Source organism: Oryctolagus cuniculus, chromosome 16 (genome assembly GCF_051225735.1).
Source record: "Oryctolagus cuniculus isolate XC-2025 breed Fujian yellow rabbit chromosome 16, ASM5122573v1, whole genome shotgun sequence".
Classification (NCBI taxonomy): domain Eukaryota; kingdom Metazoa; phylum Chordata; class Mammalia; order Lagomorpha; family Leporidae; genus Oryctolagus; species Oryctolagus cuniculus.
Window position 1 is genome coordinate 88,484,282 of NC_142882.1, and position 26,385 is coordinate 88,510,666.

At 62.3% G+C, this 26,385-nt stretch overlaps 1 protein-coding gene across 1 annotated transcript; it reads right to left on the bottom strand.

Moving 5' to 3' along the window:
• Positions 1-3,883: 3,883 nt before the first annotated feature.
• NPC1L1 (NPC1 like intracellular cholesterol transporter 1) lies at positions 3,884-20,017 on the bottom strand. Its single transcript, NM_001082228.1, has 19 exons — positions 19,967-20,017; positions 17,914-19,439; positions 16,485-16,585; positions 16,069-16,241; positions 15,726-15,854; positions 15,185-15,367; positions 14,670-14,784; positions 14,423-14,550; positions 13,885-14,022; positions 13,255-13,344; positions 8,963-9,153; positions 8,715-8,839; positions 8,122-8,248; positions 7,917-7,972; positions 6,645-6,795; positions 6,296-6,527; positions 6,085-6,198; positions 5,565-5,727; positions 3,884-4,068 (listed from the first exon to the last, which is right to left on the bottom strand). Exons 1-19 carry the CDS (start codon positions 20,015-20,017, stop codon positions 3,884-3,886), a joined length of 3,978 nt encoding a protein of 1,325 aa, NP_001075697.1.
• Between the last annotated feature and the right edge of the window lie 6,368 nt (positions 20,018-26,385).

Here is a 26,385-nt window from a genome sequence, read left to right on the forward strand (position 1 = left end):
CAGTCCTCTGTCTATAAACTTGCCTCTCAAACAAATAAATAAATCTTGGAAAAAAAAAGAAAAAACCATGTTTTATATATTCTGAATACAAGCCCTTTCACAAATATGTTTACATCTCAGATCTGAACAAATATCTTTCCTGCTCTGTTGCTTGATTTTTCCCCAAATATTTATTTATTTATTTGAAAGGCAGAATTACAGAGAGAGAGAGAGAGAGAGAGAGAGAGAGACAGGGAGGAAGAGACAGAGAGAGATCTTCCATCCACTGGGTCAGTCCTCAAATGGCTGTGACAGCCGGAGCTGAGCTTTTTCTGGGTCTTCCACGTGTGTGCAGGGCCCCAAGGCCTTGGGCCATCCTCCACTGCTTCCCCAGGCTCATTAGCAGGAAGCTGGATCAGAAGTGGAGCAGCCAGGATTCAAACCAGTGCCCACATGGGATGCCAGTGCTGCAGGCTGGGGCTTTAACCCTCTAGATGTTTTTAATTTGCCAAAAAGATTATGACAATTCTCACTTTCTAGTCACCTGATGAAAACATACAGTCACACACCCAGTAACAATGCGTCAGTGAACAACTGACCTCATACACCACGATGATGAGATTACAACGGAGCTGAAAAATTCCTACACCTGGAGACGTCATTGCCGCTGAAATGCAGAGCAACGCGTCACTCGCGCGTCTGTGGTGACGCTGGTGCACAGGAACCCACTGCAGGCCAGCTGTGCAAAAGCACAGCACACGTGGTACGTGCAGTACGGAACACGCGATGACGACACTGAACGCTTGCCTTGCTCACGATTTCCAAGTGCACTCCTACTTAGTTGCCGCTTTTTTAAGGACAGGATCACTGGCACCAGTGCGGTGGTGCAGCAGGTTAAGCCACCACCTGCGACGCCAGCATCCGCGTCAGAGCACCCAAGTTCTGGCTGCTCGGCTTCGGATCCAGCTCCCTGCTCATGTGTCAGCAGAAGACGACCTGAGTGACTGCACCCCTGCCACCCACGTGGGAGACCTGGATGGAGTTCAAGCCCCTGGCTTCTGGGGCAACTGCAGCTGTTGCAGCTATCTGGGGAGTGAACCAGCAGGTGGAGGATCTTTCCTTCTGTGTCTCTCCCTCGATCTGTCACTCTGCCCCTAAAATAAATAAAATAAATCTTAATAGAAGGTTACTCTGCCGGCGCCACGGCTCACTAGGCTAATCCTCCGCCTGCGGCACCGGCACACCGGGTTCTAGTCCCGGTCGGGGCGCCGGATTCTGTCCTGGTTGCCCCTCTTCCAGGCCAGCTTTCTGCTGTGGCCCGGGAGTGCAGTGGAGGATGGCCAAAGTGCTTGGGCCCTGCACCCTATGGGAGACCAGGAGAAGCACCTAGCTCCTGGCCTCGGATCAGCGCGGTGCGCTGGCCGTGGCGACCATTGGAGGGTGAACCAACGGCAAAAGGAAGACCTTTCTCTCTGTCTCTCTCTCTCTCTCTCACTGTCCACTCTGCCTGTCAAAAAAAATTATAATAATAAAATAAAATAAAATAAATAAGAAGGTTATTCTAAGGCAGTGCTGTGTCGCACTGGCAGCAGCCTCATCCCGCTGGTACCTCCCCAGACTCCTGACTGCAACAAACAGCCACACTGAGTGACCAGCACCACCTAGGTGTGTGTCAGTGCCCTCTGTGGTGTGTGCACACAATGGTGGGAACACTTCATGATGCATTTCTCAGATCACACCCCTTCAGGAAGTCCTGGGTACTGGTTAGTCAGCTAGATAGATTGGGGGGGATGCAGATATGGGTAAAGAGGGAGATATGCAAGTGATGGATGGATGGATGGATGGATAGATAGATAGATAGATAGATAGATAGATAGATAGATAGATAGATAGATTCTGTCTGTTTCAGTGGGAGAGTCAGCCACATTGAGAGACGAACGCAAGCCTAGGTAGACAGGGGCCGGGGCTCCTCGCCCACCGTCTGGAGATGAGTCTCCCAGGACCTGCGTGAAGCCAAACAGCTGGCTTCTGGGAAGGAGGCTGACGCCCGGGCTAGTCCTTGTGGTCAAGGTTTTCCGTGCTGCTGTAACTGATCTAAGTAGTGAGAATTCTGTGCTTCTCGGGGGAAAGTCTCGTGTGTTTTCTGTAGAATTTCACACAATGAACCAACCAAAACCACCCCTCCCCTGGCACCCAGCACAAGAACTCCCCCGACCGTCTGTGCCAACCCCCGACGGCCCGACGCCTCCACGCAGAGGGAGCTTTCTCTGCTGCTTTTGCTCTCTGTGCGAAACCACTTCCGGCTGACACGGCCTTCCTTGTCCACGCTCCTCATTCTCTGTGGACGCAAGACACAAACCGAGGGAGAAAAGGAGTTGTAGACACTGCAGAGCCCGCGGCGGCACACCCAGCCTGCCACTCCTCTCTGTGCGTCTCTGATGTCTGATATTTGGTCCGTGCAGGCCTGTGTGCTTCCAGAAGAGAAGCTTCCGTGGCTGTGCACTCACACCCCGGGCCTCACCTCTAAGGCTTCTAGACCTGTGTGCGGGAGACTCTTCCCGCCCACGGTCACAGCGTGCCACGTCTCCTGACAGTTGCTTGGTTTCCTTTTGCATTTAGCTCTGTACCTATCTGTGCGTTGGTTTTGTGTGTGGTGTGAGGCATGGGCACAACTTTAATCCAACGCTGGTCCGACCGCTCCCACGTCATTTACTGGACGCTCAGTCCTTCCCTCTGACTTGGAAGGTCACCGTCATTGTCACCGTCATCAGAAGCTACTTTGTTCCTCAGACCCATCTGTGCAGCCCGTGGCGTTGTCAACGGGGCGGCTTGTGTGGTCCCTGCTCAGCCTCTGCTCCTTGGGACTCCCTTTACTGATCTCCCCTCCGTCCTGGCCAGCGATGCCCGGCACTCGGGCTCAGTACCTGAGACGCCAGCACCGTCCCACCTGCGGCTCGTCCACCCTGCAGGCTGAGCGTGGGAAGCCATGGTGTATCTGGAACATTCCTGACCCAGGGCCGTCCCAGGAGCTGGCAGTGCCCTGGTGCCCCCCCCCCCATCACTCCCTCAGGTTCTCCAGGTGCTGCCGACTTCCCAGGCTGCTTATGGAAAAATGGAAGCTGGGTCCTGGCCCTGACTGATCTCCTCCAAGGCATGCAGTAGCCTGGCTGCTTTCTTTAATGAGGGAGGAGAAACAGGACAAGGCACGAGCGAACAGCTCCGTCCACCACCTGTGCTGTTTACAAAGCTTACCTTAAACCCCGGGGCAGCCAGGGCAAAACATGCGACAGAGAACACCACTTCTGCTCAGCAAAATATTTATTAAGCGTCCACGTGCGCAGCCCTGAGCGAGGCCTCTGCCTCTCGGTGCTTAGTGCTTCTGGAGGTATCCCCACGAACTCCTACCGTCGGTGGCCCCACAGCCTGGAGGCCAAACCACACCCACTTTCCCGTGAGGCTTCCTGCTCAGGCCCTGCCTTCACCAGGAAGAACCACAGCAGGTGCACCTCGTGCCTCTCTACAACCTCCTGCAGTGCCCAGGGAGGGGGCACTGCCCAGGGAGGGGCACTCCCACTATTCCCACGGACACTTGTGAGTGTGAGATGCAGAATGGAGATGTGTTTGCCAGGAGACTCGAAGAAGTCGGTGCAAAGCAGGAGCCCTGGAGAATCCAAGTGTGGGATGCGGGTGGAGTGTGTCTCTTCCCAGCAGCCCCCAGGCCCAGGCCCGTGGGGGGAAGGCCAACTCACACTGCCCAAAGCCATTGGGTGCTGCGGGACATCTCGGGGCCAGGGTAACCAGCCTGCCCCTGCAGCAGCCGCCCCAGCCCAGTCAAAGAACCACACGGGGGAGGCCTCTCAGCCCATCTGCCGTGGCCATGGGCCTGGCGGGGGCTCTGGCCCCCTCAGAACTTCTGCTTTCTGGTGGGGGCAGAGCTGCCGACATCCCTGGCTGCCTCGTCAAAGCCGGAGTTGACGTAGATGTTGGAGGTAGGGTCGGGGTGATTTGGGCAGGAGCCCGCCGCAGCGTCAGCCGCCTCCTGGGCTCGCGTCCGCTCCAGAGCAACCAGAGCCGGGTTGACGTCAGGCCCTGCAGAGGGACAGGGACAGAGGCGCACGCTCACAACCGCGCAGTGGACGAGGGCCGCGGCCAGGAGAGGCGCCCCCACCCTCACCTGCTCTCCCTGACCTCAGAAACAGGACCGTTTCAGGGTTTTTTTTGGCTGCCTCGGCCCCTCCCTCCCCCTTCCTGCCCAGGCCCCAGGGGTGACCGTCCGCAGCCGAGACGCCTGCACGGAGGAGTGATTCCTTTCTCCGTGCAATGAGCTCAGGGTATGAGGCCCCCCAAGGAGCTCACCATGGCCCTTCTCGGCCCCTGCCTATGTGGCCCCAGCTTCGGGGGTCCTGACCACTGCCCGGGGCGGGGCAGGCCTGCAGGCGCCTCATCTCCCCTCTCCCCACCCCCCAACCATCAGCCCAGGTGGCCCCAGGTGCTCCGGAACCTCCAGGGAGCTGTCACGCCCGGGCCGCCCTGGCCCTGCCTGTGTCTCCCCGACCAGCCCCACCCACACTCTCCTCTTCCAGAGGGAGCTAGGGGGTTCCCGGAAGACACTGTGGTGTCACCGTTACAAGCAGCTACCGACCCTGGAGCTGGCTGATGCACAACAGGCCCTTCTACAACTGTTTCTAGGAATTCTACGTCGTCACGGTCTGGTGGGTAGAAATGGAACTCCGTCCAGCCTGCCCAGCTGAGACCAGAACCACCCCCCGCAGGGGCAACTTCTAGTGGTCACACTCAGCCAGCGGGCGCCGGGAAACAGGCACTGGTACTGCCACTGGCCCAACTGCAAAGGGAGGAACGTTCTGGAGCGGGCCAGCAAGCAGAGTTAGCAAAGATCCAGCACCGGCCACGCTGTGGAAACGCTCAGGGTCTCATGTCCGCTGGCTGGGAGCTGGTAAATCCTGGTGGAGCCACGTGGTGGGGTGGGGTTTCCAAGCTACGAACTGACAATCATTAAGGAGTCATTTAATCGGAAGATTAAAGCTGGTGTTTTTTAAATTCATGATAGAGGGACCGGCATTGTGGCATATCAGTTTGAGCTCTGGCCACAATACCAACATCCCATACAGGTGCCAGTTCAAGCCCTGGCTGCTCCACTTCTGATCCAGCTCCCTGCTCATGGGCCTGGGAAAGCAGTGGAAGATGGCCCAGGTGCTTGAGCCCCTGCACCCACAGGGGAGACCGGATGGAGTTCATGCTGCCTTTTAAATAAGTAAAATCTTTTTTAAAAAAAAATTAAATTAATGGTGGGATGCTTGCGTGTGGTGAGGGCGAGCGGGCTGGGCGTGTCGTGGCTGCGCGGTGTAACACACATGTCTCCTGAGTGCCACGCTCCAAAGCCCCGCAGCAGCGCCGAGGAGACCCATCGGCCCCCAAAACTGGGAGACGCATCGCTGGCACCAATGGCCCGCAGCAGCCTCCACTCCCGGGTCCTGCCGTGGGCGGGGCAAGTGCCCAGGACCTTGGCCCAGGGCTCGGGCGTCCACCGGCGCTCTGGTGGTGAGGACGGACAGCCCGGCACTCACCAAGGTAGCTGAGGATGACGGGCAGGAAGACCAGGCCGTGCAGCAGCCCCAGCAGGGTGATGAGGAGGTTGAGGCGGAAGAAGAAGATCTGGATGAGCTGGGCCTTGGCGAGGCCCAGGATGAGGATGCCCGGCAGGTTGGTCATGGCCACCCCTGCAAACACCTGGGGAGACCACAGCCCGGTGTCGGGGGCACGGGGTGACGGGCAGGGTGCAGGGTGTTGGCGGGGAGGGGGGGAGCCCAGGGTGTGGGGCAGGTTGGTCATGGCCACCCCTGCAAACACCTGGGGGAGACCACAGCCCAGTGTCGGGGGGCACGGGGTGACGGCAGGGTGCAGGGTGTTGGGGGGGGAGGGGGGAGCCCAGGGTGTGGGGCAGGTTGGTCATGGCCACCCCTGCAAACACCTGGGGAGACCACAGCCCGGTGTCAGGGGGCACGGGGTGACGGCAGGGTGCAGGGTGTTGGCGGGGAGCCCAGGGTGTGGGGCAGGGCCCCGAGCTGCCCACCCCAGCCCGCTCACCGCACTGCCCATGGAGATGGTGGCCTCCTTGGCTCTCTCCAGCCGGCTGGGCTTGGTGCTGACGGCAAAGGAGCGGGTGATGTGGGACACGAACTCCACGGACATGCCCACCGCCTGCGGGCAGAGAGGAGCTGTTGCCAGAAAGCAGGAGGGAGCGCAGGGAGGCACGCAGAGCCGGGAGAGGCCGGGCAGCCGCCGCCCAGCGCCCTACCGTGACCAGATTGATGAGGGACACGGCGTTGTAGCTGATGCTCCACAGCGTCATGAGGCCCACGGTGTCCACGAGAATCATGACGATGGTCAGCAGGTTGAGGAGGCCGGAGCGCAGGTCCAGGCCCAGCAGGAGGCAGCAGACGACGAAGGTGGGCACGAGGCAGAGGCCGAGCGTGGCGAGCCCCTCCGGGAGCACGGTCAGGTACTGCTCGTAGAACACGTTGGAGATCCTGCGGCAGGTGCGTGCGCGCCGGGCGGTTACCGCAGGCCTCGGGCAGGAGGCCCCCAGCGCCGGGGCTGTGCGGGGCGCCCTGGCAGCCAAGCCATCCCCGGCCCGGGGTCCTCACGTGTAGGGGAAGACCTCGAAGGCGGGGTCCGTGCCCGGCACCTGCCGCAGGCTCGCGGTGATGTTGGCCGCCAGCTCCCGCGACGCCCGCAGGGCCTCGGTGTAGTCCTGCGAGTTCTTCAGCGGCTTGTGGTAGGCCATGAAGCGGGTGGCTGCGGGGGTCGGACGGAGGGCAAGGTCAGTGGCCCCGGGTGTGGGCCTGCTGCGCCACCCGTGCCGGGAGTTCCTAGTGGACCTTGCGGAGGGGGTCTGAATGGTCACCGTGCACTGGCCCCACCCCTGGGGGAGACCCCAGTCCAGGCCACCCTGAGAAGTGCTCTCCCTGAGCTGGTCTCTGTGTGGCTGCAGAGTCTGCCTTGGGTTCCGGCAATCAGTTCGAGGCCCGGCCCACGGAGCTGCGGGAGCCCTGCCCAGGTCCGGCACGGCAGTTTCTCAGTGGTGTGCGAGAGCGTGGGGATCAGGGAGCGCAGTGGAGCTGGGGACCCCTGTTCTGGAGCAGGAAGGGGCCCGAGGAACGCCTGCAGAGCCACACGCAGAGACTCGGGGACCGGGGCACTTGGATTTCAGGCAGTTTCCAGGCGATGCTCTGGCTGGGGCACTCCACTTTGAGAAGTGCAGCTACCCAGGGCACAAGTTCCCACGGAGGCTGCACCCCACCCCAGGTCATGGGGACAGGGTTCCTACGTCCACCGCTCCACAGCCACCCCTCCCCGTCGCCCTTGACCATCCACCTGCCCCTTCAAGCCTGTGGTGCCAGGGCCACACCTGGCCGCAGCAGGCCAGCCTTCCTGGAAGATGGGGGGAGGGGACAGGTGTGCTGAGTTGTTCAGTGCACAGAGAGAGAAGCCATGGGGAGGCGGCCTACCCACAGCTGGCCCCAGCCCAGGCCCAGCGCCAGGTGTGCGCCGAGCCCCGTGAGCTCCCTCAGCGGACGGCCACCTGGGTCTGCCACCTGCTGTGTTGAACCCTCAGCCCAGGGTTCTCTCCCCCACTGTCCAGTCTCGCCTCCCTGTCACTGTCCACAGCTGCTGGCACCCACTGCCCACCCTGCGGCTGGGTGCTTAGCCCCGGGGTGGGGCAGCACGTCATCAACCGCTGAAAGAATTTCTAGCTGCCTGTGACCTTGGCTGGGAGAAGGGTGGAAGTCTGGGAACGCGCGTGGGGCTGGGAACAGGACCCTGCCGACGGCGCCCAGGCAGCTGGAAGCCGCCCGGGGAAGGAGGAAGGAGAGCACTGATCCCGGAGTCACCCCCACAGGGGAGGCCACGCTTACCTACAATCTGGCCATCGGCGCTCAGGTTCACAGAGGTGCTGTACGCCGCCAGGCCACTGCCGGGGAAGCCACAGCACGGCTGAGTGGACACGGGGCCTCGTCCCGTCCACCCAGCCCCCACATCCCCAGAGAGGCGCCCCTGGGTTCGCCCCTCCCTGGGGTCCCCCACATCGCCCTTCCCGGTGAGTCCCCCTCTTGAGCCTACCCCTTGGGACATCGGATGTTGGGGGGGTCATTCAGAAACCAGGGCAGGTACTTGTGGAACTGCTCCACCGAGGGCCGCACAGGGCCCAGCGTCAAGCTCATGCAATTCCTCAGGCAGTTCAAGGAGTCTGCAGAGAGAGGGGGCTCTGGGCAGGGCTCCCCAGGCCGGGCAGCGCCTCTGCTGTCCCCCCGCTTCTCCTCCACCCCCGGCTAAGGCCCCGGCAGCCCCTGCTCCATCGTCCCTGCGCGTGCGTGTCTCTACCTGGGGGAGAGGTCCACTCTCAGGCACAGAAAGCGCCAGCACCTACACGCAGGGGCAGGGGGGAGCGGGGCAGGAAACCGGGGCTCCCGCTGCCCCTCCAGTGCAGCTGCTCATGTGCGCAGGCCACCGCCGGCCTCAGCGCCCCGTGCACCCCGTGAGCACGGGCGCGATTCTCGAGGGGTGCGGGAGTGCGGAGGCCTCGTCTGGCTCGGTCACCCACTCCCGTGCCCCTCCCAGGGCCCTGCCCAAAGGATCCTGCAGGGGACGAAGGGCTGAGGGAGCCGCCTGCGCTCTCCTCCCCCTCTGCCCCAAACTGCGGGGCCCCCACTCACTGACTGTGGAGGGGCAGAACTCGTCCTTATTGGGGCCGAGGATGTAAAGGCGGCAGCAGGAGGACGGGGTTAGCCAGTCGATGAAGTCGTCCACCCAGGAGGAGGCGGGGATGGCCAGGTAAGACCTGCGGGGTGTGTGTGTGTGTGTGTGTGTGTGAGAGAGAGAGAGAGAGAGAGGGTGGGCGGGGGCAGGGCCAGGCCCTCCCCTCCTCTCTCCTGCCCTCCCCTGGCTGTGGCCGGGCACTCACTGCTCGGGGAACTCGGTGGCGTATTGGATCTTCTGGGTGAGGGAGAAGCTGTCGCAGCCTGCGCTGGAGCAGATGGCGTTCATGCCCGCCTCGCTGGAGAAGTTGTAGCCCGAGGTGGTGACAAAGTACACTGGGGCCCCCACCTCAAAGTAGCGGTTCAGAAACAGGAAGTAGTCGATCAGGTACGAGTCCTGGGGGCAGGGAAGGGGCAGTGAGGGCTCAGGAGGTACAGAGCAGGTGCCTGCTCAGAGGACACACGGACAGGAACGCGCTGAGGCACACCCTCAGGTCCATACAGACACAGGTGCACGCTCAGGTACACACAGACACAGATGTACACGCTCAGAGGCACACGTACAGATGTACACTCAGGTGTGAGCTCAGGCACACAGACACACAGATGTACACGCTCACAGGTGCACACACTTGGAGGCAACACAGTGTACACTCAGATACAGATACACACAGGTGCACACTTGGATCCATGCAGACACAGGTGCACACTCAGGTACACACAGACACACAGATGTACACACTCACAGGTGCACACACTTGGAGGCACACACAGGTGCACACTCAGATACAGATACACACAGGTGCACACTCGGATCCATGCAGACACAGGTGCACACTCAGGTACACACAGACACACAGATGTACACACTCAGAGGTGCACACACTTGGAGGCACACACAGGTGCACACTCAGATACAGATACACACAGGTGCACACTCGGATCCATGCAGACACAGGTGCACGCTCAGGTACACACAGACACACAGATGTACACACTCAGAGGTGCACACACTTGGAGGCACACACAGGTGCACACTCAGATACAGATACACACAGGTGCACACTCGGATCCATGCAGACACAGGTGCATGCTCAGGTACACACAGACACACAGATGTACACACTCAGAGGTGCACACACTTGGAGGCACACACAGTGTACACTCAGATACACAAACTCACAGGTACACAGATACACAGAGGTGCACACACTCGGAGGCACACACAGGTACACACTCAGGTGCACACTCAGGTCCATGCAGACACAGGTACACACTCAGGTACACAGACATACACACAGGTGTACACACTTAGAGGTGCACACACTCAGAGGCACACACAGTGTACACTCAGATGTACAAACACACACAGGTACACACTCAGGTACACACACAGAGGTCCACACAAACCGGTGCCCACTCAGGTATACATAGACACACACAGGTGCACACCAGGTACACACAGGTGCACATTCAGGTCCACACACACACAGGTGCACACCAGGTACACACAGACACACAGGTACACATACCTGCATACCTATGGCGGTGCAGGCACAGAACACACACGACCCTAAGGGGACACAATTTATCTTTCCTCCTCTGTGAGCCTCTGACAAGCTGGCCTGTGGCTGCAGCTCGTGTCGGCCTGCACACTTGTCTTTCTTTCGGGAGCCGTGCATTTAAGGACTGGGCCATCCAGAAACAACCACAAATACAGACAAACCGAAGAGAGCAGCCACACATGGCCAGAGAAGGCTGACGGTGCAGGGCAGCCCTGGGAGTATGCTAACCCCACCTCAGGCTGGCGCCCAGCACACAGAAACCAGCAACGAGAAATAAAAGAAAATGTGAGGGAGCAAGGCCTAGGGAAGGGAGAGACTGCTCCCCAGTCACTGTGATCAGACCAGAAACCACAGACACACAAAGAAAAAGAAAAACATGGTCCAATCAAAGAAAAAATGACTGAACAGAACTATCTGGGACAGACCAGGGGGCAGACTTAGTAGAGGAAGACTCTCAGGCCCTCATCTCAGATTGGCTCACGGGTTCAAGACGGCGATTCAGTAACAAAACGGATGGGGCAGGTGAAGCCACCTCCTGCAGCGCTGGCATCCCATACAGGCGGGCGCTACTTGAGTCCTAGCCACTTCGCTTCTGATCCGGCTCCCTGCTGATGCACCTGGGGACCAGCAGAGGACGCCCAAGTCCTTGGGCCCCTGCACCGCATGGGAGACCCAGAAGAAGCTCCTGGCTCCTGGTTTCAGATCAGCCTGGCTCTGTTGTGGCCATCTGTGGAGTGAACCAGCAGATGGAAGACTCTTTCTCTCTTTCCCTCTCTCCCTCTGCCTTTCTGGAACTCTGCGTTTCAAATATATAAACAAATCTTTAAAAAAAAAAAAAAAACACTTCACTCTCAATAATGAGCAGGACAGCAAAGCAGAAAACAAGCAAGGAAACAGAGACCTTGGCCAGCACAGTCAGCTGACAACACTCTACCCAGCAACACCAAACACGCTGCTCGAGTGCACATGGAACGTTCTCTAGGCCAGATTGCGTATCAGATCACAGATGACGCCTGCGACGCTGGGACAGGGCCAGGCTGCAGCCGGGAGCCAGGAGCTCGGTCCCGGCGCCTCACCGGAGTGGCAGAAACCCAAGCTGCCAGAGTACACAGCAGTGAACCGGTGGAATCAGGCGCGGGGCTGGGACTCAAACCTGGGCCCTCCCAGGAAAGCGGGTGCCCCGCGTAGCAGCTCGACCTCTGTGCCAAGTGCCCGCCCCCACTGGTGAATTCCTTCAGACATCGAAAGAAGAATCAGCACAAATTCTGCCCCAACTCTGCAAAACATGGAGGAAATAACCCTTCCTAACCCTCCTAGGAGGCCAGCTGTCGCTCCCCCTCTTCATGGAGGAACGACACTAGACCCTGCCTAGGCTTCCTATCCGAGTCACGGCACCATTATGTCGCTCCCCGTCTTCATGGAGGAACGACACAGGACCCTGCGCTGTTCTTTCGTCTGCTCGGCCCTCCCCGGGTTTGCTGCTGGTTCTTCCCGGGTTGGCTACCGTCCCTTCCACCTCCGTGGAAGGGCGGTTCCCCCTGCCACTTTCCCCACTTCCGCGGGGGAGCGGCACACCGGCCGGCTCTCTCGGGGGCTGCACAGGTGTTCCTTCAGATAGATGTTCCTGGTGCATGGTGTCTCTCTCCTCCTTTATAGTCCTCTTCCACCAATCCCAACTCTGCTACCCACACGCTGAGCACGCTGCTCTCCTCCAATCAGGAGCAGGTCCTGCTGTTTATTGGTTGAACTGGAGGCAGCTGGGTAGAAGCTGTTTGCTCCTCTCCCAGCGCCATATTGTGGGAGAGCAGATGCATAGAATAAGTCTTAATTCCAGTAACTTAGTCTAGTCCGAGTTGCTCCCAGTTGCTCCCCACACCAGCACTGCCCTAACACCAAAAGCAGGCCAAGACACTACAAAAAGAACTGCAGGGCCAGCGCCGCGGCTCACTAGGCTAATCCTCCGCCTGCGGCGCCGGCACACTGGGTTCTAGTCCTGGTTGGGGCTCCGGATTCTGTCCCACAGTGCGCCAGCCGTGGAGGGTGAACCAATGGCAAAATGGAAGACCTTTCTGTCTGTCTCTCTCTCACTGTCCACTCTGCCTGTCAAAAAAACTGCAGAGTGGAGCCGGCGCCATGGAGCAGTGGGTAAAGCTGCTGCCTGGGATGCCGGCATCCCACATGGGTGCTGGTTCGAGTCCCAGCTGCTTCAGATCGAGCTCCCTGCTTGAGGCCTGGGAAGGCAGTGGAAGATGCCCAAGTGCTTGACCCCTACGTCCACGTGGGAGACCTTGAGGAAGCTCCTGGCTCCTGGCTTCAGATCGGCTCAGCCCTGGCTGTTGCGGCCATTCAGGGAGTGAACCAGCGGATAGAAGACACTTCTTTCTCTCCCTGATTTTTAAATAAATAAATAAGAAAACAAATTGCTTTGGAAAAAAAAAAAAAGGATACTATCAACAGTGAAAAGGAAGCCGAAGGAAGGAAGAAAATGCTGACAGGTCACAGGTCACATGGCTGAGAAGGGACTGACTTCCAGAGCACACGCGGGGCCCCTAAAACTCAGCAACCAGAGGGGCAGGCAGGGCAATTCACCCGCTAGTCACGGGAAAGCGCAGAGCCTCATTAATCACTGGAGAATTTCAGATCAAAACCACACCGAGACCCCACTGCACCCCTTAGGAGGGCTGAGCGTCAATGAGGACCTAGAGAAACCTCACACGCAGCAGGGGGCTGGGCCAGCTGCTGGCCATTCTTCCAGGCCAGCTGTCTCACGTGGGCGGCCCCCGGGCACCCACTGCGGCCGGGGCCACAGCTCCTGCGCCTTCCATACACGCATGTGACTCCCTCTCCACAGTGTGCCGTGACCCCGCCTGCTGGGGGCTGCTGCCCCTCCCTGAAGCCCTGGGGACCTAGGGCTGGGCGGGGCCAGGGCTTACCTTGGGCAGGGCCAGCTCCTGGTCCAGCCCCACGGTGACCTGGCACATGAAGTAGAGACTCGATCCGAACAGGAACAGAAAGAGCAGCAGCTGAGGAGGGAACCCTGTGTGAGAAACGCCCCCTCCAGAGCCCACCCCAGCCCCTGCCCCGCCTTCCCCAGAGGTGGGGTCTGGTGGGGGCATCATGGGAAACACCCCAGGGTGGGGGGCGCCCTCTAGCACCCGCCCCAGTACCCCAGCACTGGACATCACGCCCCCGCAGCCCCCGTGCCCTCTTACCACAACCACGTGGGGACCCTGTGCCCACAACCACGCGGGAGACCCTGCGCCCACTCACCACTACTGCGTGGGGGACCCTGTGCCCACAACCACGCGGGAGACCCCGCGCCCTCTCACCACTACCGCGTGGGGGACCCTGTGCCCACAACCACGCGGGAGAGCCCGCGCCCACTCACCACTACTGCGTGGGGGACCCTGTGCCCACAACCACGCGGGAGAGCCCGCGCCCACTCACCACTACTGCGTGGGGGACCCTGTGCCCACAACCACGCGGGAGAGCCCGCGCCCACTCACCACTACTGCGTGGGGGACCCTGTGCCCACAACCATGCGGGAGCCCGCGCCCACTCACCACGACCACGCGGGTGACCTTGTGCAGCAGGAGCGGGGCGTAGACTTTGCGGAAGAAACACAGCAGCAGCCCCTCGCTCTGCTGCTGGGAGGGCAGCTTCCGGGGCTCCAGGCAGCAGCACACATCTGGCCGGGAAGCCTTGGGCAGAGGCAGCCCCTCAGGGAGGGCCGGGGCAGACCCTGGGGGCGCGTGGGGCGGGGGGGGGCGCACCACGATCCCCGCCTGGGCACAGCCAATGCGCTGCTTTCTTAGCTTTTACCTCCAGCCGCATCAGATAGTTTTGAATTTTGCCTATTGCTAAACTGACGGCTGAACATCTGTCAACTTCCCACGTATATTTTATTTTCTGACTTTGGGTGTTTTAGGGGTTGGTCATATTTCCCCAAAACGACCTCCCTGCAATCATCTTTCCATGGGCAATTGGTCCTGTTACCACTACCACCCCCAGGCACCGGCTCTGCCCACCTCTGTCTCACTCCTCCTGCCAGTCAGGCGGGGCCCCGGCGCAAGGCCCTTGGCACTGGCCTGGCTGTCCTACCTCCTGCCTCTTGCTGTCCAGGGACAGCAGGGCCACGAAGGCAGTCATCTGCAGCAGGAAGTCGAGTTGCACCGCCAGGCCAGACGTCAGGGCAAAGGTACGCACGGCTGGCATGGGGGTCAGGGCCCCTGTGGGGGGGCAGGGGGCAGTCAGGGCACCCTGGTGCCCAGGACAGGGTGGGCACCTGCTCAGACAGGTGCAGAGAGAAGGGGGTCTGCCCAGCCGCGCCCTGGCCCAGCAAGCTCACCCAGGAAGAAGCAGATGGTCTCGGAGAGGCTGCACAGCAGCATGCTGGGAGCCACCCTGCCCAGGGCTCGGCCGATGTGGGCCTCCCGCGACTCCTCAGGCCTCCGCGGCAGCCGCTGTGTTAGGGACAGCAGGCCTGAGGGGCTGGGTGGGAGCCAGGCCTTACAAGCCCTGCACACCCCACTTCCCGCTTCCGGGGCCTGGCCCCAAGGGTGTCTCGAGCATCCTGCGTCCAACCCCATTGGAACCCTAAGTGTTTGCCAACAGGGAGAGGCTGTGTGGACGCTGTCTGTGCTTGCCGTGGAAGGAGGGACGTGGCCTGGCGTGCCAACGTGGAAGCAAGGCCGACGCACAGAGCTGGCACGGCACACAGGAGGATGTGTTTAGGTGCACGCACGCTGTTGGTGCAGGCACAACCCCGGGTGCTGACCCACAGTGAGGACGCACACGGTCGCCCGGAGATTTGGGGCTGGCAGGGGCCAGTGGCCCGGGGCGTGGAGCCGGCTCCCGTCTCACCTGGTACTCGAGAACGAGGATGAAGATGTTGTCGGCCCCCACGGCCAGCACCAGGAAAGGCACCACTTGCAGGATGATCAGGGACGACGGGATGCCCAGGTAGGAGAAGAAGCCCATGGAAGCCATGACCGCGCTCAGCACCATGACCACCCCGCCCAGGCCCAGCGTGATCTTGGAGTCCACCTGCAATGCAACAGGCTCAGCCCCGTGGCCACTGACACCCCTCCCGCAAGCCCGGGCAGGCGGGCAGCAGGCTCAGTGCCCACAGAGGCTGGGTGCTGCCTGCCACAGTGAGCATCTGTGTCTATGCCCCTGTGCAGAGCCGGGCTCCCCAGGGCAAGCCCAGAGCCCACAATGGCACGGGGGCCCCAGGCCGCTTCCAAGGCCCACGAATACTAGCTTTGCTGTGAATGCTTCTCCTGACCCTCTGTGGGGCCACTGTGGGTGTTCACCACCGTTTCCAGGAGCCCTGGTTAAGACAGCGTTAGGAGAGCTGCCGGAGGGGCCCGGCCACCGCTCGCCGTTCCCTGCCCGCTCTCACCGGCAATCGGCGCCAGCTGGAGTAGCGGCCCAGGGCCAGGGCGATGTACAGGAAGGTGACGATGTAGCTGATGGCAAAGATGGGCAGGTCCTCAGCCGTGGTGCGGTTGATCTCATCCTCCAGGGAGCGCTGTGCACACACCCACAGCCCCAGTGACCGGGCGCCCCGCGGCCCATGGAGAGTCCCCGCAAGGCTCCGGATACAGCCATCTCCGCCCCTCGGATGAGAGGGCGGCCACCGCGCAGGGCCACCCAGAAAGGAGCAGGGGCGGGACAGGGACACAGGCGCCAGCCCGAGACCGCCAGGGTTGCAGCCCCAGAGCTGGGGACCCCGCGGGCCCTACCTCGGCCATGAACGTGACCTGGAATTTGCTGGACTTCCCAAGCTGCAAGGCTCGCATCTCCTTCACGAAGGCCTCCTCCCAGAGCTTGACCTGGGCCAGGCGGGGGTCCCCCGCAGGGTAGTTGTTGAGGGAGAAGGTTAAGATGAGGGCCTCCGCATCCGAGTAGTCCTCGCCTGGGATGAGAGACGCCGCCCCCTGAGCGCCCCTCCCGGCTCCCACTCCCACTCCCTGTCCTCTCCCACTCCCATCCTGCCCCCCAACGCACCCCACATCCCACTTCCTCTGCGGGCCGCCAACAGGGCCACAGCACGGGGAGGGAGGGGTGGCGGCAGCCTCACAGGCAAGGCCACCCGCGGCAGCGGGAGCTCCCTGCGCCACAGCCCCTGCCCCTTGGTCTGCCAGGCTCACCAGCTTACCTTCGTATCCCCCAACGGCGAGGAAAGGGAAGACGGGCGCCCCGTAGTCGGCCATGCAGCTCAGGGACAGGGCCGTGCCGTCTTGGAAGGTGAGGGGGGCACTGTCGAGAGACAGCCACCATGGGAGGGGCCCTGCTGGTCCTGCCCGGCCCTCCACCCTCCCATCCCCCAGCACCCTGGAGTGCCCTGGCTGCACGATGCCCAGCCCAGCGAGTCCTAACCGGCCCGCCCCAGCCAGGGCTCGTGCCGGCCGCAGTGCAGGGAGGGGAGCAGCTGCCCTGGGCGCCTCGCCAGTGCCGGTCAGGGGCTGCGCAGCCTGGCAGCTGACCCCCCAAGCCCCAGGGTTATCTGAATCCCAGCCTCAGGTCCCGTAGTGTGGGGAAGCTAAGCCTGCGAGTCCGGCCCGAGCACCCCAAATGGTGACCACTGCCACCCACCCAGGCCCCTGAAACGGCGCTGAGTTCGGATTCTGTGCCCTGGAGCCGCTGTGTCCACCTTTACCCCCAGCCTGGCAGGGCTGCCCCCTCCGCCTGACCCCTTTCTGCAGAGCGCAGGGTGTCGAAGACTCCGTGGGGTCATCTGGGCTCTGAGCGAGAGGTGCTGGTCCCCAGCTCCTCCCTGGGGGCTATCACTGTGGGATCCTGGGCAGCCACCACACCCCTCTGAGCCTCAGTTCCCCCCTTCCCGGGGCTGCTGTGGGCATCATCCAAAGCAAGAGGACACAGGGGACTGTGACCTGGGGTCCGGGCAGCAGCCAGCAGCCCCCCCCCCCACCCGCTGCTTGTGGGGACAGCTCCCGGCTCGTGATGCCGACTCCCAGAAGCAGCTCAAACTTGGGCTCAGGCAAGAGTCAGGGAGCCAGGAGGAGGGCGGAGGTCCTGTGGGTTCCAGCCGCGGCCTGGGCCCCCCAGGGTCCTGATGACCCCTGTGAGGTTTTGCAATCAAAACTGTTCTCCCAGCAATGCCAAGAGGCTCTTTCCCCTGTAACCCTGTTTGCTCTCAGTGTACCGGGGCCAAGACGCTCACTCTGGGGACCTCCCATCCTCCCCCATCTCCAAGGGCCTGTGCCCTGCCGGCTGCCCCTCTCCCGGCAGCCTTGTGTGGATGGAGCCAGCCATGCAAGGGTGTGGCTGAGACTGGGCACAGCCCCTGCCTCCCCAAGGGTGCCCTCTCCTCATGGGCGCCGATGGCCCTGGGGACCCTACACAGAAGCCAGGAGGAAATCACACACGCAAGCCGGAAGCTGGGCCCGTCAGGTTCCTCTGTGAGGCCTGAACTGAGGGCGCAGGGGGCGCTGGAGGAATGGGGCTGGGGCCGGAGAAGGGCACCACCCACACGCGGCTCCCCGGGAGAGGCTGGGAGCCACCGCCGGCCACCTCGGAGGGCTGCACGCGGCCTCCGCTCCGGCCCGGGCCCCGTGGCGACTCACTTGGCACAGTAGAGAAAGTGGTCCCTCCAGTCGACCTGGGCAGTCTGGCCCAGGAGCGTCTGGTTGGCCGTGAGCTGCAGCAGCGTGCGGTTGTTCTGGAAGTACTGCAGCAGGCTGTTGATACAGCAGTCGGTGAGGCTGGCGTTGTGCGGGTTGAGCGGGGCGTAGCAGACGTCCCGCAGGCTCACGTTGCGCTGCGCCTCGGGCGACCACACCTGCAGGGCCCGCAGCCGCTCCTGCAGCTCCAGTAGCTCCAGCAGCAGGTCCATGGCCAGGATCCCACTGAAGTTCCGGGGCCCCAGCAGCAGGGAGTTGTAAGTGTAGCGGGAGCGGGTAGGCGCCGTCAGGATCACCTGGTTCGTTCGGAAGAAGGGGCCGAAGTGCTGGTCGTGGAAAGCCTTCTCGCTGCGGGCTTGGCTGTTGGGGGCCGACCACAGCTCCACGGGGTCCGTTGTGAGCTCCGTGAAGGCCAGGCCACACGCCAAGGACACCACGACCGCGATGGACACGGCCAGGATGGTCAGGGGCCACGAGGCCACCCACGTGCCCCAGCACTGGAAGAGCCGATGGAGGAAGGTGTGGATGGACAGGCTGATGCGGTGGGAGAGCCTGGAGCAGGCCGTGGGGGCCGTCGCCGTGCCCCTGGCCTTGGCCGAGTACCTGCGGGCGCACACGAGGCCCAGGAGGAGCACGCCCAGGGTGCTGCAGAGGATGACGACGAGTGCCACCCCACCCCGCACGCGGCCAATGCGGAAGGAGGAGTCCAGGGCCTCAGGCTGCGTGATGGCCGGGCAGGACGCGGCACAGTCCTGGCAGGAGCAGGCCGCGGCGCTGTCCTGGGACTCGTTGCAGGGCGCGATCTCCGCGTTCAGCAGTTGCATCCCGCTGCCCGGCGCCTGCCCGGGCTCCCGCAGGTGGAAGGTAATGTCCAGCGGGGCCAGGCCGTTGCTCGTGTCCCCCTGGAAGTTGAGCCAGCGCTGGGCGTTGCAGAGGGCAGAGCCGTACACGCCGCACATGCTGCCCACGGCCAGCGTGGCGGCGGCGGGGATGCGCACGCGGCTGCAGGACTCGTAGGCCCGCTCGGCGAAGCTGCGCTCGTAGTAGGCCTCGTAGGCCACGACGGCCTGGAGCTGCCCAGCGCCCTGGGAGACCACGCGCGTCACGTTGATGAAGAGGCTCTGGTCCGGGCTGCAGGTGTTCTGGCAGTGCAGGCTCACGAAGTTGTCAGAGCAGGCGGGGCAGCGCGTGAGCAGGGCCTTGGTGACGGACATGCTGGTCTCCAGCGACACCAGCTGCCTGGGCGAGCAGCAGGCGTAGGTGGTGTTGGGGCCGTTGTAGAGGCGGGGGCAGATGCGCTCCAGGAGGGCCAGGTGGTCGCCCGTGACATGGCGGGCAGGCGTGTTGGACAGGCAGGACACGTTGGACAGCGATGTGAGGCCCCCAGACAGCTCAGGGTTCTTCCCGCACTCCTCGTAGAAGGCGCAGTAGCCGGCCTGGTGCACGGGCGTGTACAGCTCTGCCTGGGCCTGAGGACGAGAGCGCGTGCAGTGGCCAGGGAGGGCGTGGGGTGGGCAGGACGTGGGGGACGGCCTCCCGGAGGTGTGTGTGGGCCCCCAAGGGCGGTACAGGGGCTCCTTGTCCTGGAGGGCGAGGGCTCACTGAAGAGGGGACAGACCCCACTCTACGGAGGTCACGCTGCAGAGGGAAGGCCCGGTGGGGAGGCGGAGGCACTCCAGGGGCCCCCACGCCACACGCCACAGGCCGGGCCTCTCACACCAGGCCTCCCTCCGGCTCCGCCTCAGCCCCGACCTCCTCCCATCGCCGGGATGCCCACGACCCTCCCCTAGTGCTGGCCTGGCCCCCTCCCCAGCGCCTCCTTGACACGGACCAGAACCCCCCAGCGGGGCCAGGGACCCTGCCAGCCACTTCTCCCTGTCCACGTCCCCTCAGCCCTGTGCCCTGGAGACCCCCACACACATACACCCCAGAGCCTGCCCTCCCTCAGGGTTGCTCAGCGACCTGGCCCCAAGAGCAGGCAGAAGGCAGGACTCACCTGGTGCAGGAGCAGGGCCCAGAGCAGCCAGCCCCGCGCAGCCCCTGCCATCCCGAGGCCGGGTGGGAACAGGCCAGGCCTCAGTGCCAGGCCTCGAGGGCGCGGGGACTGGCCTGGGGATGCACACTCAGGCAGCTCCTCCCCCTCAGGGACAGCCCTGGCCTGACAGGGTTGGAGACCAATGGCGCTGAGCCCTGTTAATGATCCCTGAGTGCCCCTCCCACTTCTTCCCGATCAATGCCCCCCACTTCCGTGAACCTCCCAGTGGAGGTGCTGGGGGCCCCACCCACGACCCAACACAACTGCAGGAGGGAAACCCCCAGCTGCCCCCCGGGCGGCCTCTGCTGGAGTTGGTGCCAGGCCCAGGGTGACAGTGGTCCCAGGCCCCCGAGGGGCTCAGCGTGGTCCCCATAACCTCCACGCAGCCTCTCACCCTCCACTCTGCCCCAGCTCCTCTGGGACCAGGGCCAGCCTGACTGGACACGCCCTCTGCACTGTCATCCTTAGCAAATGTCGTGAATTAATATTAACAGCCTGATAACAGGGGACAGTGGGGTGGAGGGACAGCTCCCTCCAGGGCTGAGGGTGGGTATACTCCGCGTTCTCCTGACCTCACCTGGCCCTTCCTCCCCTCTCCTCCCTTCCCTCGGCTCTCTTGCCCCTGGCCCAGACCTGGCCCACTGGCCAATGCTGGCCAAGCGTCCTGGGCTGTAGCCCCAGTGCACTGGACACACCTCAGCTCCCTTCTGATAGGAATCTTCTGGGCCTCCCTTGGGCTCTCACTATCACCAGGATGGGCCAGGACCTTGGCCCCGTCACGAAGGCTGAGCAGCGATAATGCTGAAGCCACCCCCTACCCCTCATGACAGCGGCTGGGAGGGGCCTCGGGGCCTCGGGGCCTCTTCCTCTGGCTCCATGCTCCATGGACCCTGGCAGGATAGGGGAGCCATCCAGGCTGTGCCAGGATAGACAGGCCGAGGGGAGGGGATAGACCCATGCCCTAGTGCAGGGCGGACCCCTGGCCCACACCTCCCTGCTCCGGGCTTCAGACCCTGAGAATCCATTAGCCACAAAGCTGGCCTCTCTGTCCTTGTCCTGGGTGTTGGACCCCAGGGCAGACGGCTCATTTGGGAGGCCGCCTAGGTGACAGCAGCAGGTGAGTATGGATGTCAGGGAACCGGCCAAGGGACATTTCGGAGCAGCTCCTGCAAGTGGAGACCTCCTTTGATGATGGGGACTCTCCCCGAGGGTGCCCTCCAAGGAGTAAGGGGGCCATGCTTCCCCACCTCAGGGGGTCACTTCACTCCTGGACGCTTGGTCCCCAGACACCTGTGGCCAGCACACGCCCATGTTGAGGGCCTTGGCAGCAAGAAGTCACCGTCGGCGTGCAGGGATCGGTAGTGTCAAGACAAGAGTAGGTTCCCAGTTGGATTGCGCCCAGCCTGGCACCCACATGGGAGACCCAGAAGAAGCTCCTGGCTCCTGGCTTTGAATTGGCTCATCTCCGATGGTTCACTTCTCAAATGGCCCAGGCTAGGCAAGGCCGAAGCCAGGAGCCAGGACCTTCATCCGGGTCTTCCACGTGGATGCAGAGGCCCAAGCACTTGAGTCATCTTCCTTGCTTTTCCAGGCCGTTAGCAGGGAGCGGGATCAGAATTGAGTCATCTTCCATTGCTTTTCCAGGCCGTTAGCAGGGAGCGGGATCAGAATCGGAGCAGCCGGGACTCGCACCGGCACCCACATGAGATGCTGGAGCCACAGGTGGAGGCTTACCCTACTACGCCACAGCGCCGACCCCTCAAATAAATAAATTTAAAAATTAATTAATTAGGCCAGCGCCGCGGCTCACTAGGCTAATCCTCCGCCTTGCGGCACTGGCACACCGGGTTCTAGTCCCATTCGGGGTGCCGGATTCTGTCCCGGTTGCCCCTCTTCCAGGCCAGCTCTCTGCTGTGGCCCGGGAGTGCAGTAGAGGATGGCCCAGGTGCTTGGGCCCTGCACCCCATGGGAGACCAGGAGAAGCACCTGGCTCCTGGCTTCGGATCAGTGCGGTGCGCCGGCCACGGCGGCCATTGGAGGGTGAACCAACGGCAAAGGAAGACCTTTCTCTCTGTCTCTCTCTCTCACTGTCCACTCTGCCTGTCAAAAAAAAAATTAATTAATTAATAAACTGTGGGTAACGTGTTGGTACCTGACGATCTTCCTCCGTTTGGGGGTTTATGTTCCTGGAGACCAGGCGTGCGTCCTTGTTTACTATCCCAAGGGCGCTCCTTCTCACGGTTCATCTGATTATCAGGATTTATCAGATGCTTGGTTCCTCGGGCCTGGGTAAGGGTTTGTGCCAGCCCTGGGCGAGGGCCCCAGTGCCTTCCCCGAGGGTGTGGCTCTCCACTCCCACCTCTGTTGTGTACAATATTCGTTGTCAAACTTCACTAGCTTAGTAACTGTGAAATGATACCTCATTACAGACTTTCTCTTCTCCTAAGACTGAATGTGCCTGCAACGTGGCCACTTTGAGCGGGCCCAGGGAGGGAACTGAGCTGTACCACATCCCTAGGGCAGGAGGCCGTGGGAGCGAAGCAGCCCTCTCTGGCCAGGGGCAGGGGGACGCTGGGCAGTGTACCCGGGCGACACAGGCCCAACCTGCGTCTCAGCAAATGCACAGGCTGCTGCCCCCCGCACCTGCCGCAGCGCCCTCTGCTGCCTGCTGTCCCCCAGCCCACTCAGGGCAGTGGCCCCCAGCAGCTGGGAGCCCATCGCTCGTGTCCACACTGAGGTAGGGAAGGGCTCAGGCCCACGGAGAGGAGCAGACCTCTGGGTGGACAGGGTCTGCCTCCTTCCCGAGGGCTCCCTGGAGGAGAGGGCAGGCAACGTGGTCAGCCTGCCCTGACCGCTGCCACTGAGCCCCGTGAACCCTAGCCACAGGTCTGGCAGGGCTAAGAACATTTCGGCCATGGAGCCGGCGCAGTGGTGCAGTGGGTTAAAGCCCCAGTCTGCAGCACTGCCATCTGATACGGGCACCGGTTCGAGTCCCAGCTGCTCTACGTTTTTTTTTTTTTTTTTTTCTTTTTTTTTTTTTTTTGACAGGCAGAGTGGACAGTGAGAGAGAGACAGGTGAGAAAGGTCTTCCTTTGCCGTTGGTTCACCCTCCAATGGCCGCCGCGGCTGGCGCGCTGCGGCCGGCGCACCGCGCTGATCCGATGGCAGGAGCCAGGAGCCAGGTGCTTTTCCTGGTCTCCCATGGGGTGCAGGGCCCAAGCACCTGGGCCATCCTCCACTGCACTCCCGGGCCACAGCAGAGAGCTGGCCTGGAAGAGGGGCAACCGGGACAGAATCCGGCGCCCCGACCGGGACTAGAACCCGGTGTGCCGGCGCCGCTAGGCGGAGGATTAGCCTAGTGAGCCGCGGCGCCGGCCCCAGCTGCTCTACTTCTGATCCAGCTCTCTGTGTGGCCTGGGAAAGCAGTGGAAGATGGCCCAAGTGCTTGGGCCCTGACACCCACTTGGGAGTCTCGGAAGAAGCTCCAGGCTCCTGGCTTCGACTCGGCGCAGCTCAGGCCATTGAGGCCAACTGGGGAGTGAACCAGCGGATGGAATATCTCTCTCTGCCTCTGCCTCTCTGTAACTCTGCCTTTCAAATAAATAAATCTTAAAAAAAAAAAATGCAGACAGAGCACCAAGTAGAGACATTAGGATGGAGGCCATGGGCTCAGGTTGACTGGGACAGGGGCTGGGCAGCAGTTCACTGGTGCTGATCTCCACGTACCGGCACTAAGGAGCTGGCCGGGTGGCCTTCCTGCTGGGAGCCTGGGGTGGTGAACACTGCACCGGGAACTGTCAGACCACAGGAGCGTGAGCGGTGGGCGGACGGCGCCCGGCCCCTGACCACACTCAAGTCTCTGGAGTTGGTGAATATGGTTGTGGAGCATCTGTGGCCTTGGGCGGGGCCCAGCTGGGGCCTCCTGCCTCAGCCCTGAGTCACCCAGGCGACACAAGGTGGGGCCCTGCCGGGGGCCACAAGGTCCAGCCAGCCCAGCACTGTCCTCACCAAGTCATTTCCTGCGAAGCGGAAGTGGTGCCCCCGAGGCAGGCCGGGCACTCCCAGGGGAAGTTTTAGTGAACAGCAAGGCTCAGGAATGCACCTGCCTCCCGGGAGCCCCCGCGCCGCGGCCGCGCTTCCTGAGGTCAGAAAGTCAGACCAGGACAGGCGAGGGTCACCTGCACCCCACGTCGGATGCAGCTTCCTGCCGACGCATCCTGGGACGCAGAGGGCTTGGGTCCCTGCTACCCACACGGGGGACTCGCGTAGGTTCTGGGGCTCCTGGCTTCCATCTGGTGGTTCTAGGCATTTGGGGATGAAGTCAGAGGATGGAGGATTGATCTCTTTCTCTCATATATAAAGTGCAAAACAAAACAAGCCCACGACCAGCCCCACAGAGCAGGGCAGGGCTAGGGAATGCCAAATTCAGCCAATACGCACTGTGCCCAGTGAAACCTGAATTTCACAGCACCCAGCTGGTGTGTTTACGTGAGTGGGCCCAGGTCCGAGGCAGCTCCTGGCCATGCTGTCAGCGCTCGGTGGACCTGCAGTCGGACTCCAGCTCGACACCCGCACCAAGCCCCCACCCCGCTTCCTGACAGACGCCAACCCAAGCCTCCACCTCCGCTTCCACACCAGAAGCCAATGAGCACTTCCCGCTCCACCACTTAGCTGGGGGTATTTGCGCCGGCTCCTTCGTCTGAGCCTCAGTTTGCCAACCCGTGAAATGGATGGTGAAGTTATAGCTTTGCCTCCAATTGGGGTTCAGGAACCAGCAGCATTGGCTCACCCGGGAGGAAGGTTGTGAGACATGCAGGGCCCCAGGCCCCTCTCCAGGCCTGCATTTTAAGCTCTGATGTGACTCTGTGTACAGGGGCATTTGACGCCTGCTCACTAAGGTGTGAGCGGAGCCAGGCATCCAGGCACCGGGGCCATAACCACACAAATCGGCCTCACAGGAGCCCGGGGCTGGGGAACATCTCTACCTCCACTCACAGCCGAACGCCCCCAGGGCAAGCTGAGACTGGAATGCCCCGTGCGAGGCAGAGTCAGTGTGTGGCCACTGTGAGCGCAGCACGCCGGGCGCGTGGAGGCAGGCCACGGCGTGCCACTGCACCAGAGGCAGCTCCCAGGGGCCGGCTGGCTGCAAGTCCCCTCGCTGCGCCTTGTCCTATTGCTGTCATGGCCAGGGACACCGGCACTGTCACTGCTGCTCCTCGGGAGGACAGGGGCAGGGCGGACTCCCGCGGCATGCCCGGTTCCAAAGGCATCCAAGAGGAATAAAACCAAGATGTGTGCGTGTGTGCCAGCACCGTGCCTGGCACGCAGCGCTCCTGACCCTTAAAAGCGTCTCCTGGCAACCACTGTTTTGGGGAGGAGTGCACTTTGCGGGGCGCCTGCCTGCTCCAATCCGATGTTACAGCACAGCCTCCTGGGGAACAAAGTCCCAACCTTCCCAAAGCTGAGTCATTAGGCCCGGTCCTGGGCACGGGGTAGACGCGGCAGAGGGAACTCGTCTGTCTCCCCGCTCCAGGTCCACGGTTCCAGGCACAGCCCTCCGTATCGCGGCCTTATCAGTGGGCTCCCTCGGCTATCTGATCGCTGTGTCCCGCTGACTTCGCACGGCACCACTGCACTCTGACAGCGCTTCTCACCCACACCCGTGCTGCCCCCTCCCACCTCCGGGGTCTCTGCCAAGCCGTCTTTCCCGCCCACTCGCTAGAGGCAGCCCCATTCCAATAGGCCTCGCTGGCTAGTGCTCTGGGAGTCGGCTTGCTGGCTACCCCCAGGCAGAAGCGTGAGACACTGAGGGTGACTGCACGGCGAAGTGCTGTCAGCAGACGGCACAGGGCCAGCGTGCAGTGCGGCCGGGGTGAGGGCTGCTTCCTTCCCTTGACCTCCACGTACACACACGCTCCTTCAGGCCTCGCTACCGGCAAGACTGTGTCGGCAGAGACACCGGCGCAGCCCACCCCCTTCTCCCTTCCAGGCTCACACGCATCGTGTGCACGCCCTCGTGAGGCCTGGCTCCGGGCAGCCTCACCACCTCGACGCTCCCGCTCCCTCACGCATCCATGAATGCGGGGACCACTGCTGGGGCTGACAGCTGCAACCTTGTCCACACCTTGCTTCTGTGGACTTTGTGAGGATGGACGTTCCCACCACCCTGGCCACCGTGGACCCCCGAGGGCAGCTCTGCGTATCCCCTAGGGTGCTGCCCCCCCGCCCACAGTGGAGGAAGCCCCAGCAGCACCAAGCTCCTCCACTGAGGCGAGTCCAAACCCTGCCTAGCTTCAGCTGCTCTGCCCGCAGCTCCCCCACCTTGCTGCAAGGCAGGCTGTCACGCTGGAAACTGCCCCCACGCCTCTGGTCAGCCCAGG

Bases quoted from the DNA above. Each gene is read 5' to 3' on its own strand.
- NPC1L1 (NM_001082228.1), bottom strand. From the start codon at position 20,017: ATGGCAGGGGCTGCGCGGGGCTGGCTGCTCTGGGCCCTGCTCCTGCAC. The intron at 8,840-8,962 runs GTGAGTGCCCGG...CACACCCCGCAG, and splicing joins GCCACCGAGTTCCCCGAGCA to GTCTTACCTGGCCATCCCCG. The intron at 6,528-6,644 runs GTGAGGACCCCG...CACCTGCCGCAG, and splicing joins TTCGAGGTCTTCCCCTACAC to GATCTCCAACGTGTTCTACG.